This window comes from Leptodactylus fuscus, chromosome 3 (genome assembly GCF_031893055.1).
Source record: "Leptodactylus fuscus isolate aLepFus1 chromosome 3, aLepFus1.hap2, whole genome shotgun sequence".
NCBI lineage: Eukaryota > Metazoa > Chordata > Amphibia > Anura > Leptodactylidae > Leptodactylus > Leptodactylus fuscus.
This window is the reverse complement of record NC_134267.1, coordinates 31468938-31484069: the sequence shown is the minus strand read 5'-3', so window position 1 is coordinate 31484069 and position 15132 is coordinate 31468938. Positions and strand designations below refer to the sequence as shown.

Here is a 15132-nt window from a genome sequence, read left to right as displayed (position 1 = left end):
TATATACAATAGTTTGATAGAGATATAAAAATATGCAGTGCACTTATTAAGAAAATCCATGACTACGGAGTAAATTCTCTGTCTGGAATGAGTGTCCAATGCTATATACATGTATTACACATTGCATATACGTTATTATATAAGTTTGACCTTGTATAATGAGAGTGAGAACAGTGGCACATATAGCGGCTGCAGTACCGCCAACCGTATGCGGGTAAAGCCATCCAGTGACTGCACAATAGGTATTGTACAGTAATATGGCTGCCATGGGTGGGCAGGGTTTCAGATGAATACAGTTGCTGATCAGCAGTTGCCATGTTGCCGACACCCTAAAATAAGCAGTCCTTAAAGGGTTTACAGGATTAATAAACATGGCTGCTTTCTTTCAAGAACAGTGCCACAGCTGTCTATGTGTGGTACTGCAGCTTAGTCCCATTATCTTCAAAGGAGCGGAGCAGAAATACCCGATACACCACATGGACAGATGTGACGCTATTATACATAAAGCTGCCATGTCTTCTAATCTGGTACCTTTAAATAATAAAGGATCACTTATAAATAAAGAATAGTTGCCTTAAAGGGAGTGTCACCAAAGCCCAGTCCCGCAGATTAATCCAGATGACCCTAAAGTTACCGGACATATCGCATAGTGTCGGTCCGCAAGCTGCAGTCAGTAATGGGTGACTGGCAACCTAAGGGGTTTTTGTAGGCACAAATGCCTCCCAATTCTCGAATTCATTTCAATGGGAGTCAGATAGATAGTGTACATCCATGGATAGTGTACAGCCAGGTAGGGGGCAGAGTTTTTCACGGAATGCCATCTATGACACATTCATGTCTATGGGGCTTCGGGATCCATTCCATTCTGATAACACGGATGATGAAAATGGAATTTAATAGATCAACATATGGGGGTGCTAACATAAGAGGCGCTGCCTGGGTCCCTGTTGCACTACGTATTCGGATGTCTGACACTCAGGAAATGCTCAAAGATTTTCACTTAGTGAATCAGTGGCTGAAGTTGGTCATTGGCCATTGTTGGCTGAAACAAGAACATCCAAGCATTTTGTGTATGTGAGGAAGAAGTGGGGATCCAAGCAGTGACTGAAGTGCACTGAAGCACTGAGCCATTGGGTAGAGGTGACCAAACTTTTGTCATGTTAATACTCTCCATATGTATCTCCATTGAATCTAATTTTGATGTATTGAAAAACTCTAATGGTGCCTTCTTCTAAGGGTCACTTGGGCCCCCTCAAGCAGCAGGACAGCTACCTTTACATGCCCTAAACCCTGTTTTTTAACATATTTCTGTAATACTAATGAAAATGGAGATCAGAAGGAAAACCTTTAGAAGTCTCTAAAACAAAAAAGTGTACTACGGCACCCAGAGGCATAACTTGAAAGTCCTGGGCCACAATGCAAAAACTATAATGGGGCTCCCTATCTACCTTGTGCCATCCAGTATCGTGATCTATTTTAAGGCCTTTGGGGACCTCTTAGGGTCTGGCAACGACTTCTTTTTCTACGCCATTGACCAATGGTGTGGTTTGGAAATCGATGACGGTCCAAGCCATATCCTCTCACATGATACGTTTTTGTGAGATGGAGAGTTACTAAAGATTTTGTACATTAAAAAAGATAGGTAGAAGAATACTAATTATATGAGTAATGTAAAACTAAAAAATACTATTATATCATCACCCATCAGACACACCGCTATACGTCATGAATATTTAACAAATTCAGTCCATCTACCGTTAGGCAAACACTGAATATAGACAATCGTCAGTGCAAAACAAGTACTTGTTATACATAATAGATAAATCCTTCACATTCATCATGACCATTACCCTGAGCAATCTCATACATGAAGATATGCACTAAGTTATTTTCTGCCACTCATGCATCCAAAACTATAAATAGTACGTACAACTAAGACATTACAAGCTAATGATTTTGTATAACCCTATCATACCATGGCTGGTCTGAAGTACACCGACATAGTGAAATGGAATGGTCCACATTTTTCACAGTCTTAGGCCTAGAACCCAAGTACAGTTACTTAACGTGGACATGGACAACGCAAAGCATGGACATTTAATAGAAAATAATAATAAAATCCTAAAGAGAAAGACTGTTTGAAGTCATTCCCCTTCTAGAAGACCTGTTATGTCCTATATTACACAGTCAACCCATTTGTCCCATTTGTGTAATACGCCATTTCCCCTGTAGGGGTGCTGCAGGGAAATTAAACACTTACAAATTTGCCTGAAAATTACAGCTAGTTGCTAGACATCACAACATCATATTATTTACAAACATGTTTAAAAAAAAATACAGACTATCCAATGCAGACCACCCCTTTAAGGATCTTTTTTGTTTGCATCTGTCTACACAAACAATGTACCCAGATTCTGTGTCTCTGTGACTACCTTCATGTTAATACTGTATTTTCCAAGAATGCCTAGAAAATATAGATCCAATCTGGATATTGGCACATATGTAGTAGTAGCAGTCCTAAAATCATATATATTACTTTATAGTAAACTTGTTTTTAGTATCATAAATAAAGAGGTAGAAATTCACATTTCCTGGTTTTCCTTCCCTGTGATATTACTATTACATTCAGGTCGCAGTGCATACTAACCTGGACTCGCTATGGTAAAACAACACTGGACAGATAACAATGGGCATCGAAGACCTAACTTTTTATAAAACACTAAATTGTCTCCATTGAGATGTTGCTTTGGGTTTGGCTCATGGCTTTGTACTATGCCATAGTGGACTTTTATCAACCAATGTCAGGGAACTCCACGATAGTGGAGAATGTAGTTACACACAAAAATGTTTCAAGCATCTAGATCAACATTTGGCTCATCGGAAACCATTCCACGATTTGATCTGGATTGACGGGAATACTTCAGTCGAAGAAAGTCTCCCATCTCATCCAGTGAATCCAGAACCTGAAAGATAAAGATGATCATGAGTAAATCGATCCAAAAACATATAAACAAGTCATATATAAATTACGGTATATACTCGAGTATAAGCCCAGTTTTTGTGCTGAAAAAGCCCCCCTCGGCTTATACTTGAGTCAGAAATTTTTTTTATTTTTTTTTAATTTTTATTTATTTTATTTTTTTTTTAGGAGGGGGGGTCTATGACCAGCCACAATATTAATGTATAGAATCTCCCATAAAATAGTGCAAAATAAATAAAAGTTCTAAATCCCTCCTTTCCCTAGAATACATATAAAAGTAGAAAATGACTGTGACACACATACACATTGGGTATCCCTGTGTCTGAAGGTGCCCGGTCTACTGAATATAGGGTATCTGCAGTGCTCCTATTCCGTCGGGAAGGGGTTAATAGGAGCACTGCGGATCTCCTATATTCAGCCAGGCTGAATTCTACGTGGGGGAAGAAAAAAAACAGTCCTCAAGCTCAGGGAAGGGTTAGACAGATAACCAAAACAACCCTCCCCTTTCCCAGCACCCAGAAACTACTGCACCCAAAAACTCCGACCATTTTAATTTTTGAAATTTTCCAGTAGCTGCTGCATTTCCCCCCTAGGCTTATACTCGAGTCAATAAGTTTTCCCAGTTTTTTGTGGTAAAATTAGGGGCCTCGGCTTATATTCGGGTCGGCTTATACTCGGTAACAGCAACCCTAGTGGCCAGGGAGATTTGCCTACTTGTCTGGAAGTCCAAGTGGTCACCCCTTTATCCGCGAGCCTCTCATAGCCGCCAGGAGAGTTGGCAAGTATGTGCTTACCCCTGATGATATGTACTCTCCAAGGTCCGCTACATGTACACGGCATATTCAATTGGGTCAAGTAATGTACCACAGGGTACAATTTGGCTACTCTTTCATAGTATTGACATGGAAAATGTAAAAATTTTGCCGTATATGTTTAAAATATGTGCAACAGTAACACAAAAACTTGATTTAAAAAAAAATTAGATCATTTTCAGACAACAGTTTTCATAATGATAGAAATGTAAAATAAAGAAAAGAATCATGGGGCTGAAAAGTAGAATTTTCACCGACTTGGTAGAGTACCTCCTATTATAAAACAACTTCTCATAAATGAATAGTACAGGTGGCTATATTGTATAATTAAAGAAATAGATTTCTTTCTCCACTTATCAAGCCAAGTTTCATACACAGAAGTTTTTGGAGAGGGGAGGGAGGAGGAGGAGGATGCTGTAGAAGACACATATTGCAGCTGCTTCACATTGTAACCGTGATATCTTGTATAGCTTGTAAGATCTTGTATTACTCTTGTAAGATAATGATCTACCTCTGTACAGGATGAAGCAGTGAATCCATTAGTAGCCTGCAGCAGCCTCCTCTTTCCCTCCCCTCTCCATAGACTTGTGTGAGGCTGAATAGGGTTATGAATGCTACTAGAAATAAGAGTCTGAGTGAAGGGAAGGAGGAGGAAAATATCCTAATAAGTGGAGAAGGAACATACAGTATTTCTTTAATAAAGATATATTACATTGTTTCTTACATTCACCTGTAATATTATTTTCACAAAGTGGTTTTAGAATTGGGGGTACAATTTGACGGAATCTGTCACCAGACCCTGATATATCAACCCAGCTCAGCAGACAGATAAGGTAGGTTCACCTGAATCAAACAGAGTTTCCCCCTTGTGATTTATAGATATTGAGGTTTTTTCAATATGCAAATGAGCTCTTTGGAGTAAAGTCATTGTCGTTGCTCCAAAGAGGTAAGCGGCAACACTCTCACTGCTCCAAATAGCTCATGTGTGTACGGACAAAAACAGTGATACTTTGGTAACGGAGGTAGTGATTCACAAGGAGAAAACACTGTTTGATTCAGGTGACCATAACCTATCTATCTGCTGGGCTGAGTTGATATGCTGGATACCAGTGACAGACTCCTTTTTTAAGTACACAGTTAAGGTTGGCTTTTCTACTCTACATTACTGAGAATATCCACCATACAATGCTAACATTATAGTGATTTAATTTGAGCAGAAAAAAAGATTACGATGAACCATTTGTTATTTCTTCAGTATACATACAATGTCCAGCATCTTCTTGGAATGTGCGGCTGAAATGCAAAACCTCGCTCTGGCTTCTGTGATCGGAGTGGCTGGAAAACCAACAACTACAACACCAATTTTCTTCTCTAGCATGTGTCGTGCAAAGGCTCTATGGATGTAATAATGAAAAAAGGGAAATTTTATACATTAACTAAATATATCAAGAATATTTTTACTTTTATTTTCTTTTTTTAACTATGTAAGGAATTTTCTCTACGATAATAATTAAGCAAGGTAAAGTCCAGTCTAGAGGCAACTTCCGCATCAAATTCTGGTCCAAAAAACTCACGTGTGAACTTACTCTATCCTCTCCAACCAAAGAATGCTAAAATAAAAGCTGGGGAATCTACTTCGAGCATAGTGCCCCTTCATCATCAGAGTTGGTTCCTGAAATCTCCCATTCAGTTCAACTTTATACACATATTCTAGTTATTGTATGGGGTTCTCTGGGCGAAGACCTCCACCAGAACATCTACTAGAAGTGAAATGTCCCTAAGGGGTAATGGGTTTTCTGGGAATTTTTTAACATTTTATTGAGCTGGTGTTAGAGGGAGCACAATAAAAAAGCTCCAGTCTTCTGATCGGACTCAACACTGATAAGCTGTTTGCGAAGAGGTCACCATCAAATCCTGTAACTGTCTGGAGTGATCACTTGGCACACAATGGATGTCAGTGCCGAAGTCAGGCAGGGGACCTTAACAGAAGACCCATCCTGCACCACTAGGAGTGGAGGGCAAGGTGTGAATTTTTTTTTTTTTTTTTTATTTAATAAAAAAAAAAAAATATCTGAAAACCCTTTTAATGACAAAGTGGGGCTCTGTTCCCCTATTTTAATGAAGCAGCAGCCCCACAGAGGTCACTTGAGCTGCTATGCATGTTGACCAGCAAATCTGTTAGACAAGGGTACAAGTATTCTTGCAATAGGTGGAGTCCAAGCAATGAAACACCACTGATCAAAAGTTATCCTCTTATTGCTGATAGGGGATCATTTTAAATGCCTCCAACTAGAGATAAATCCCCACTTACATATTGCTATATTATATATATATATATATATATATATATATATATATATACACACACACACACACACACTGTGTATATATATATATATATATATATATATATATATATATATATATATATATATATAATTCCTAGGCAAATGTATAGTACTAACTACCCATGTGGAAAACCTATATGTTGACTTTGATAATGCATTTTGTATTGTAAGCTGATGGCCGGCCATGTAATGGAGGGGTGTACATCTCACCCAGACTACTAAGGTGGGTGAGATGAGAAAACTCCAGAAATAATGTTTCTCAGCAGATAGCTATTGTATATAGGAATGGCAGGTAGGTTGGTAGTGGGACCTGTCATTCCACCCCCCTCCAGTCCACACTTTGGGGATGTTCCGGCAGCGACTCAGCTGTTGAGAGTCTCCTCATCATGGAGGCTTAAGAAGTCAGCTCCAGCAGCAGACTGGGGGCAGAGTTTGGCTGGAGAGCCAAAGAAAGAGGTCATATTTTTGGAGCTGTGTCCTGAGTGAATCAACTGGCTTTTGGATTTCTGTTACTCTAGGTGAGGTAACCTATTCTATGTTTAGTAAGAGTCTAGCTGGGCAGGTATTTATTTTTGTATTGTTTCCTTTATTGCTGCACTACCTGTTTGAGTGAAAATAAACTTTACCTTCGTTTGGACTAAAGAAACTGGACTTTTGGAGTCTATGCCACCCCACTTAGCAACCCCAGACCCTGACAGTATTAATAGATAGACCTTTGGCAAAATTGTTGAACAAGGAAATTAGACTTTGAGAACCCAACTTTCCGGATCATACTTACCCTACTTTTCCTGGCATGTATAAGAGAACAGGGACGACGGGAGAATCTTCATTGCCGTATATTATGAATCCTAAGTCATGTAGTCTTTGTCTGAAGTATTTGGTATTCGCAATGAGCTGCTGTATTCTTTGTGGACCTAACGCAAATGAAATAATGGAATATTCTGAGTCATCTGGCAGCAATAAAGGGGTTATGCCATGAAGAGTATATATTCACTAGCCATAGGTTTGGCCTCCATATCCCCCACCAATCCTGAAAGTGTTAAGGGAGTGTTTTCTTCTGTTGTGAATACAGTCTGTGCGCACATGGCCACTTTTAGAGACTAAATTGTAATGAGCTAATTACAATTATAAATCTCTTACCTGTCCCATCATGGGCCATGATGCACTTCATTACTCTGATAGTCTGCTCTGTCACAGGTGGAGACATAGATGATGCATATAGTGCGCTGTGGGAATGGGTTCTTAAATAATCCACAAGATCCTATAGAAGAAAGAAACACAGGTTTGTAGAAACCAAATGTTTAAAATGTATCTGTCATTTCATTTCACTTTTCAGGATAAGCTGTTTGTATACAAGAGATGTAACACTATTTCTGGTCATTGTGTGACTTATATTCTGCAGTTTTTAGTGATTTCCCCCTGTGCATAGCTATAGTTCACAATTCTATCTGAGCTGATGGGTAGAACTTGGCCCTCCATACGCTGCACACAGTAAATAGAGGAGAACTCTGATCTATCCTCTACCTTACTCAGAAACAGCCCCAGGACTGTGCAGGACATATGCAGAGAAGTGTGGACCTACACGGATGGGAGTAATGGGCTTTGGCCGTGATAGAAAGCTTCTATTTAGCTTTTTAGTAGAACCAAATTTAATGGTGAAAGTTAATGGTAGATTCTTAAGTAAGGGTGTGTGTACCATGGATGTAGTTCATGTGGCTGCATAGTGTGATCCCTTCTACACGGACCTCATCATAGGATTGAAAAAGGACATGGGGCATTAACCAAAGGATCATGGAAAATACAGTAAATGAGGGCAAACAAGCAACAAATGTTCTTCCAGATTAGTGCTGTAAAATAATACTAGAATATATAGAAATGAAGAATATAGTACTATCAATGACATAGAAGAAAGGTCTTGCAGGGGTAATGTATGATGAGACACACTATTGGCTGTATAAGGAATCATGGGAGAAAAATATTTAAAAAATTAAGTAAATCTCTACATCTTACTATGAACTTCACTTGGGTAACACCAGTTTTAAAACTGTTTGGTGTAGTATAAATTGTATTATTATGCCTAGAATGGTTTGTATGCCCATTTATTAAATTTTAGAATTTATAGAAATCTTAATATTCAATAGAAATTCAGTTTTCCTAAAGACAAATACCTTTTTTCCAGCAATATATCCTCCCATGGCTCCAAAGCTTTTGGTAAACGTTCCCATCATCACATCGACATCTTCAGGTATCACTCCAAAGTATTCCACCACGCCGCGCCCTGTAGGCCCCACCGCTCCGATACTGTGCGCTTCATCCAAGTACAGATACGCTTTATATTTCTTCTTTAATGCAATTATTTCTGGAAGACGGACAATAGATCCTTCCATGCTGGAAAAGAACAATGCAAAAGGGAAAGTTTATATTGTTTTATAGATCTGAAGAAGTCCTGAAAACAGACATTGCACATTCATTGCTACAAATAGGCCCCAATGGCCGTACGTGTGATTGACTTAACATGTAGTAACCGGACATGTAACTTTAAGTTCCTAGGCCCCAATGCAAACTCTTTAATCGGGCCCCCCACCTAAAACAAGCCATTTATAATAAAAGTGTGGTAGTGAAAGCTCAAGCCATCATCACATGTTGGATGCGATTTGACTGCTACTAGAGATGAGAGAGTACTGTTCGGATCAGCCGATCTGAACAGCACGCTCCATAGAAATGAATGGATGCACCTGGTACTTCCACTTTGGTGTTGGCCGGCCGCTTAACCCCCCGCGTGCCGGCTACGTCCATTCATTTCTATGCGAGCGTGCTGTTCGGATCGGCTGATCCGAACAGTACTCGCTCATCTCTAACTGCTACCTTTGCACCCCTTTAGTCTTGTCCATGTTGCTGCTGTATCTTAATTCCTCGCACTTTAGCTCATACCTGTAAATTCCTTCAACAAGGATTAGGATTTTCTTCCAGGCCCTGTGAGTGCGCGGCTGACCATAGACCACGGCATCCCGCAATAATTTCTCCAGATTTTGCATGTCTAAGGAAAAAAGGTTGGATATATAAATGTCATTTGCATAACAGACATTTTGCTTAGGCTAGGTTTACACCTGCAATGGGCTCTCTGTTATATGGGTCTCCCAGGGGTCCAAACGATGGAGACCCAATCTGCAAAAGCCGAGGTTACCCTTGGACTCCATAGACTATAACAGGGTCTGCCGGGTGTTCATGGCAATGACTCAATAGTGTCAAAACCCCCATGTGAACACTGATGCCTAATCATAAACCTTAGGAGGTGACCTGACGACCAGATGGCAGAAAGTTGGGGGAGAAGACCAGAACACTGAAGGATGCTGCAGAGGAGCCCGTGAAAAGAAAGTACAATAGCGGGGTCTGGCCACTGCACAGAGAAAATTGGACACTGTGCAGAGAAAATTTGTCAGATCCTATGAATTACACATCATATTAACGATGAACCTATCCCTCTTTATCCTTGGAACTGAAGAAGACTCCAGTACACAAATCCCCCCTAATTGTCAAATCACTATATGACATATCAAAAGAAAAAACGGAAACCGCCTTGAAGTATTTTAGCTTCCAATGTGTATTACCAGCGTAATGCAGTAAAATATAAGTGTCCCCTCTAGATGGCACTAAATGTCTGCTGAAGGAACGGAACCCGCGCGTCATAAGAAACTGCAGGTGGCAACTTCAAGGTAAATGTTAAAGAAACACGACAGGGTATTACTTTTTCCTGAATTATTCCTTTAACTACCGATAAATACATAAAAGGACTTTCAGGTCCGACTTTCATGGAATGCTAAAAATAGTTCTTACACATAATTCTTACAGTCTACAAAATAAACTCGCTGTATGGTTCACAATGTTAAATATCACAATCTGCCAGGAAGTGTTTGCAGCACATGAGAACGTGGTGTGAACTCCACAAAGGTCAGTGCACAATAAAAATTTTAGGTATGAAGACATTTCTCGGAGATATAAAACAAAGAAAAGTCTACAGTATACCCTGGGAGGAGTAATAAAATAATAGCGTAATAAAAAGTCAGAGTCTGAGAGGTTCAACATCCACTTATTCAGGGTTTTATGCATTAAGGTCGTTTCATCTCTGTCCCATTTATTCTCTGTGAGCTGGTGAAGATCCCTCCATCTCTACCTGACCTAACACTGATATCTCCATTTCCATCTGTGGTCTTACTATTACACGGAGGCAGTACGCTCCCTGTCTTGGGGTTGTATTTGACTTGGAACTCTCCTTCATCCCACATATTCAGGCTCTAGCACAGTCTTGTCATCTGCACCTTAAAAACATTTCCAGAATTTGACCCTTCTGTGGAAACATCAAACCCCCTCATTGTCGCTCTGATTCTCTCTCGTCTTCTCTAATGTAATTCTCTACTAATTGTTCTTCCTCTTACGGCCGCCAGACTGATCACAGATGCAAACCTATACACAGACGCATCTACCTTGTGCCAGTTGCTGCACTGGAGAATACAATATAAAATGATCACAGTCACCCACAAATCCATTCACCTCCCTACATCACCTCCCTTGTCCCCGTCTACCACCACAACCGTCCTCTCTGTTCTGCCAATGATCTTAGACTTGTGTCCTCTGTTGTCTGAACATCCCACTCCTGTCTCCAAGACATTTCTTGAGCTGCATCGGTGCTCTGGAATGCTTTACCCCGGACAATCTGATTAATATCCAATTTTGCTTCAAACAAGCTCTAAAAACTCATAATTTTAGGAAGGGTTATCACACGACCTGAATTCATAGTTATACATTTCCTCACTCTAAGCTAACATGTGTAACTCTTATACTTCCTACTCTATTCCTCAAAACCTGAGCCCTCCATCTAAAAGTTACCCTGCACTCCATGCACTTAGTATCTGTATATTCACAGATAGCGGCTGGTGAAGGGCTCATACAGCTTCAGTTATATGACCATTTATTAAAAGATGGCTGGACCATTGTTGTTGTTCATGATATTCTCTCTGATATGTAAAGTGTTACAAAATATATTATTATCCAGTACATGCGCACAGCCCTGCAGAGGGTGCGTCTGGTTTTTGAAGAGGACAGAGTCTCATAAACAAGGTTCACCCTCGGTTCCATAAATTCGAAGAATGTTGTTGGAAACCCCAGTTTTCATGAATCTCCCCATCTGACTCTAATTTCTCTAATCTCTACTCATTGCTATGGGATGCACATTGAGGATTGTAGTTGTCCCGGCGGGGGGGGTTGTACCTTGGGAAGAGATGTTTGGCACTTCCTGAAGTATGGTGTTTGCACCATCATGCACAATAGATGAAGACATGACCAAAGAGGACAGAGAGTCCATCCCATTTGGTCTCCTGGTTTTCACATGCCATAAAGTGGTTACTGTGACATGAAAACTAGAGGCCTAGTCCATGAGTACATTAGGGAGTGTGGCAACAGGAGTGCTGCCCACCGGCTTATGCATATAACTTGGGGTGACTGGAGTTACTTGTTGGAGTGCGCTGCAACATTGTGTATATTTGACCTTGCCCTGTGTATCTGCAATAAGGAAAAGTAAAGTCTTGGTTGAGTATTTTTCCGATCATTTTTGGTGTTTCCGACAAGACTTCATTACCCCACTCCTCTGTGCGGGGCACGTACAGCAGGATCATAACTGGCTTTATTACATGGATGCCATCTATAGATCCCCATTAGCCAGAATAGTTCTTGACATTGGAATCTACCCCATAGATAAACTATCTTGACAATAAAGACGTATGTGTCCATCTATCCATATATGTATGGTAAAACAATGTCCTTCATGCAATGTGACACATTTGACCACACCGTAAGCACAGGTTATAGTCTCATCGTGTATATATTGAGCCAGTCAGTGCTAGGGTTTACATAAGAAATTGCATCACCAAGGTCACCCATTACTCCGCAGCACTGAACGCAACCGAGTGTTTGCTCTGTGTGATAATAAAGAGTCCTGAAGTCAGCGCTGAAAGAAAATAGGTCACTTAAGTTTTTTTTATTAACTTTTCAGAGAAAAATGTCATAAGAACAAAGCGGAGGCCTAAAGGTATTTAGTTACAGTAGCTGAGCTAATAAATTGCATGGAAAGATGTCACAGCCAATATGATTGGTCTACGATGTTTATGAGGACCCACCTTACACTTGTATAAAGAAGGTGTCATATTTTTATTGCATCATAATTTTTGTTGTTACCGTTGTACACACAGGACATGACGAATTGGCTATTTGTGAATCAGTCTTATATGAGGCAGGTCCTGACGAGAAGCGATTAACTCCAAACATTGTGGATTTCTTATAGATCATTGGTGCCCACTATGGCGTCAGATCCTGGGCCCACTGAAGGATCTTCTGGTACTTTGGTAGGCCCATTCCAACCTAATGGTCCTACTGCCTGAGATGAGAGGACTCTGATCATGGGCATTTCCACTGAATATACCACTGGACTTGGCGGTTATGGCGCTTGCTCAGTTTGAGCAGGCGCCATATATAAAGACTAGAGATGAGCAAACAGTAAAATGTTCGAGATTCGATAATCTTTTCGAGTTGCCCCTCAATATTCGACTACTCGAATCGAATATCGAACCCCATTATAGTCTATGGGGGAAATGCTCGTTTCAGGGGTAGGCAACGTTCGATCAAATTATACTTACCAAGTCCATGAGTGAGGGTCGGGCTGGATCCTCCGAGAAGTCTTCTCCTTGCAGCGTCCCCGCGGCATCTTCCGGCTCTGAATTCACTCTGCCAGGCATCGGGCCTGGGCAGAGCCGACTGCGCATGCCTACACTACAAGCGGACATGCGCAGTCGGCTCTGCCCAGGCCCGATGCCTGGCAGAGTGAATTCAGAGCCGGAAGACGCCGCGGGGAAGCTGCACGGAGAAGACTTCTAAAGGTAGGAGAAGAACCAGCGTTGATTGGCCGACTGTATAGCATTCAGCCAATCAATGCTGGTTCTGCATCAAACTTTTCCATTCAAATAGCGAGTGGTACTCGATGGAGTACGAATATTTTGAATACCGTAGTATTCGATCGAATACCTACTCGATCGAGTACTACTCGCTCATCTCTAATAAAGACCTGACATCTGTTGTACTATTAGGAAGTGATTAAATAAATAATTCTGATCGGATCTGCTCAAAGTCCTGGAGAATAAGATATGATGTTGCATTCATATATTATTTTTGCACAAAAAATTTGGAACATTAGTTTATATAGGGTTTCCTATTACTTTAATACTGATGCCTATGAACTATGCTTAGAAAACCCATTTAAATCTATATACAGTTGCAGGAAAAATTAAGTGAACCCTTTGGAATCACCTAGATTTCTGCATTGAAGGCAAGGATCTACCAAAAGACAAAGAGGACAAAGACCCCCTACTGTATACTAACAATCTATAGTAAGTCTTTTTTACTGATATATCAAGCGTATTTTTTAAGTACAAAAATCATGATGAACTATTGCAAACCTTTTCTAAAGTCCTCCTATCCAAAGGCAATTACAACTTGCTTCAGGAATTCTCCAAAATATTATTTTTCAAAACATTAGCGCCATCTCAAAGTTGTCATAAATATGGAATAAAGCAAAAGAAATACTGGAAGGAACAGATCACACCACATCTTACAAAGGGCACATCAAGGCGGTCTGAACATGCAGAAGAAACAGGCAAATGTCAAGTGTCACATGGAGTTTAAGCTTGGAAGTGACGGCAGAACATCAAGTCTTAGATTTGATAGATAAACTGGAAATATGTGTTTATACAAATATGTGGTGTAAACCATTGGGAACAATCCCAAAAAAGTCTAATATGTCCACAACTACAATTTTGGGATTTGATGTTTTGATTTCCACTTGAGCTAATACACAAAAAATGTATCTTGAAGAGATTGAAATCTAAATGCAGACCGCTTGTGTACCAAAGGTTCAAATAGTCAACCAATGATCTGGCACAAAAATTGGGCTCGAAATCAATGGGAGCCGCTCAGGTCAAGAAGCGAGATGCTCATTCCTTAGGCAGTTTCGCCTCGCGATTCGGCCTGAAGACACTCCTGACTAGGCCCATTCATTGGGCCTAATCCAGAGCAGAATGCGCGGCTGGATGCCGATGCAGTGCACCGACTTTCAGTCGTGGCTACCCGTTTTTGGATCGGAACCTGAGGCGGCCTCCGCCTCAGCTTCCGATCCACAGAACCCCGTGTGAATTTTTTTTTCATAAATCATAAAAGTAAAGACATGAAAGAAAAAAAGCTTCTGGTTTTGTTTTTTTTGCATTAGTTGTGAATGCAGATTAGTACAAAAAGTGTTGGTGGTACCACATGGGGCTTCTGTGGACAGTTATAAAGTGCATACGAACAATCCTGCTTTATAATTTCGGAGTCCTTCTCTTACCACTAGGGTCTATTTCCCCTGGGTTATTTCAGAAACAGTCCATTAACCCTTAGATAATTCAGTATGCCCTGAGTGTACAATGATAAAGTGATGCGCACGTTTTCTATAGGAGAGAGAGATGGCTCTCAAAACAATCTCAAGTTCCTGATAGTGAGCCTAGTCTGACACTGACTTTTTGCGCCTCTTCACACAATACTACACAGGGGAGGATTAGATACGCGCATCTGCACACAGTACCACACGCCAGAGGATTAGATATGTGCATCTGCACACAGTACCACACCAACAAGGATTAGATACTTGCGTCTAAGCACAGTACTACACGGGGAAGGATTAGATACAGCTTTACTCCAGATATCCATAACAACTGATCACAGGTTTTTCACTGATATCCAAAATGAGATACACATAATCACATGAAGCTTATGGACATACACACAAACCACATACAAAATACACCAGTGCAAAATTGGACAATTCTTATGGGGCCACTACACAAACATAAAATGTAATATACCCGTGCGAAGCCGGGTCCTCCTGCTAGTACTACATATACATGGAAATGGGAAT

General features: G+C 40.5%; 1 protein-coding gene across 1 annotated transcript in view; it reads right to left on the bottom strand.

Moving 5' to 3' along the window:
• Window positions 1–2733: 2733 nt before the first annotated feature.
• The window catches only part of LOC142196568 (serine palmitoyltransferase 3-like), a 39776-nt gene continuing 27377 nt past the window's right edge, over window positions 2734–15132 (bottom strand). The window contains exons 7-12 of the mRNA XM_075266537.1: window positions 9072–9177; window positions 8309–8528; window positions 7281–7401; window positions 6919–7054; window positions 5057–5186; window positions 2734–2963 (exon numbers count right to left, since the gene is read on the bottom strand). Coding sequence (XP_075122638.1) covers window positions 2850–2963; window positions 5057–5186; window positions 6919–7054; window positions 7281–7401; window positions 8309–8528; window positions 9072–9177 — 827 coding nt within the window. The 3' untranslated portion in view covers window positions 2734–2849. The remainder of the gene's footprint in view (window positions 2964–5056; window positions 5187–6918; window positions 7055–7280; window positions 7402–8308; window positions 8529–9071; window positions 9178–15132) is intronic.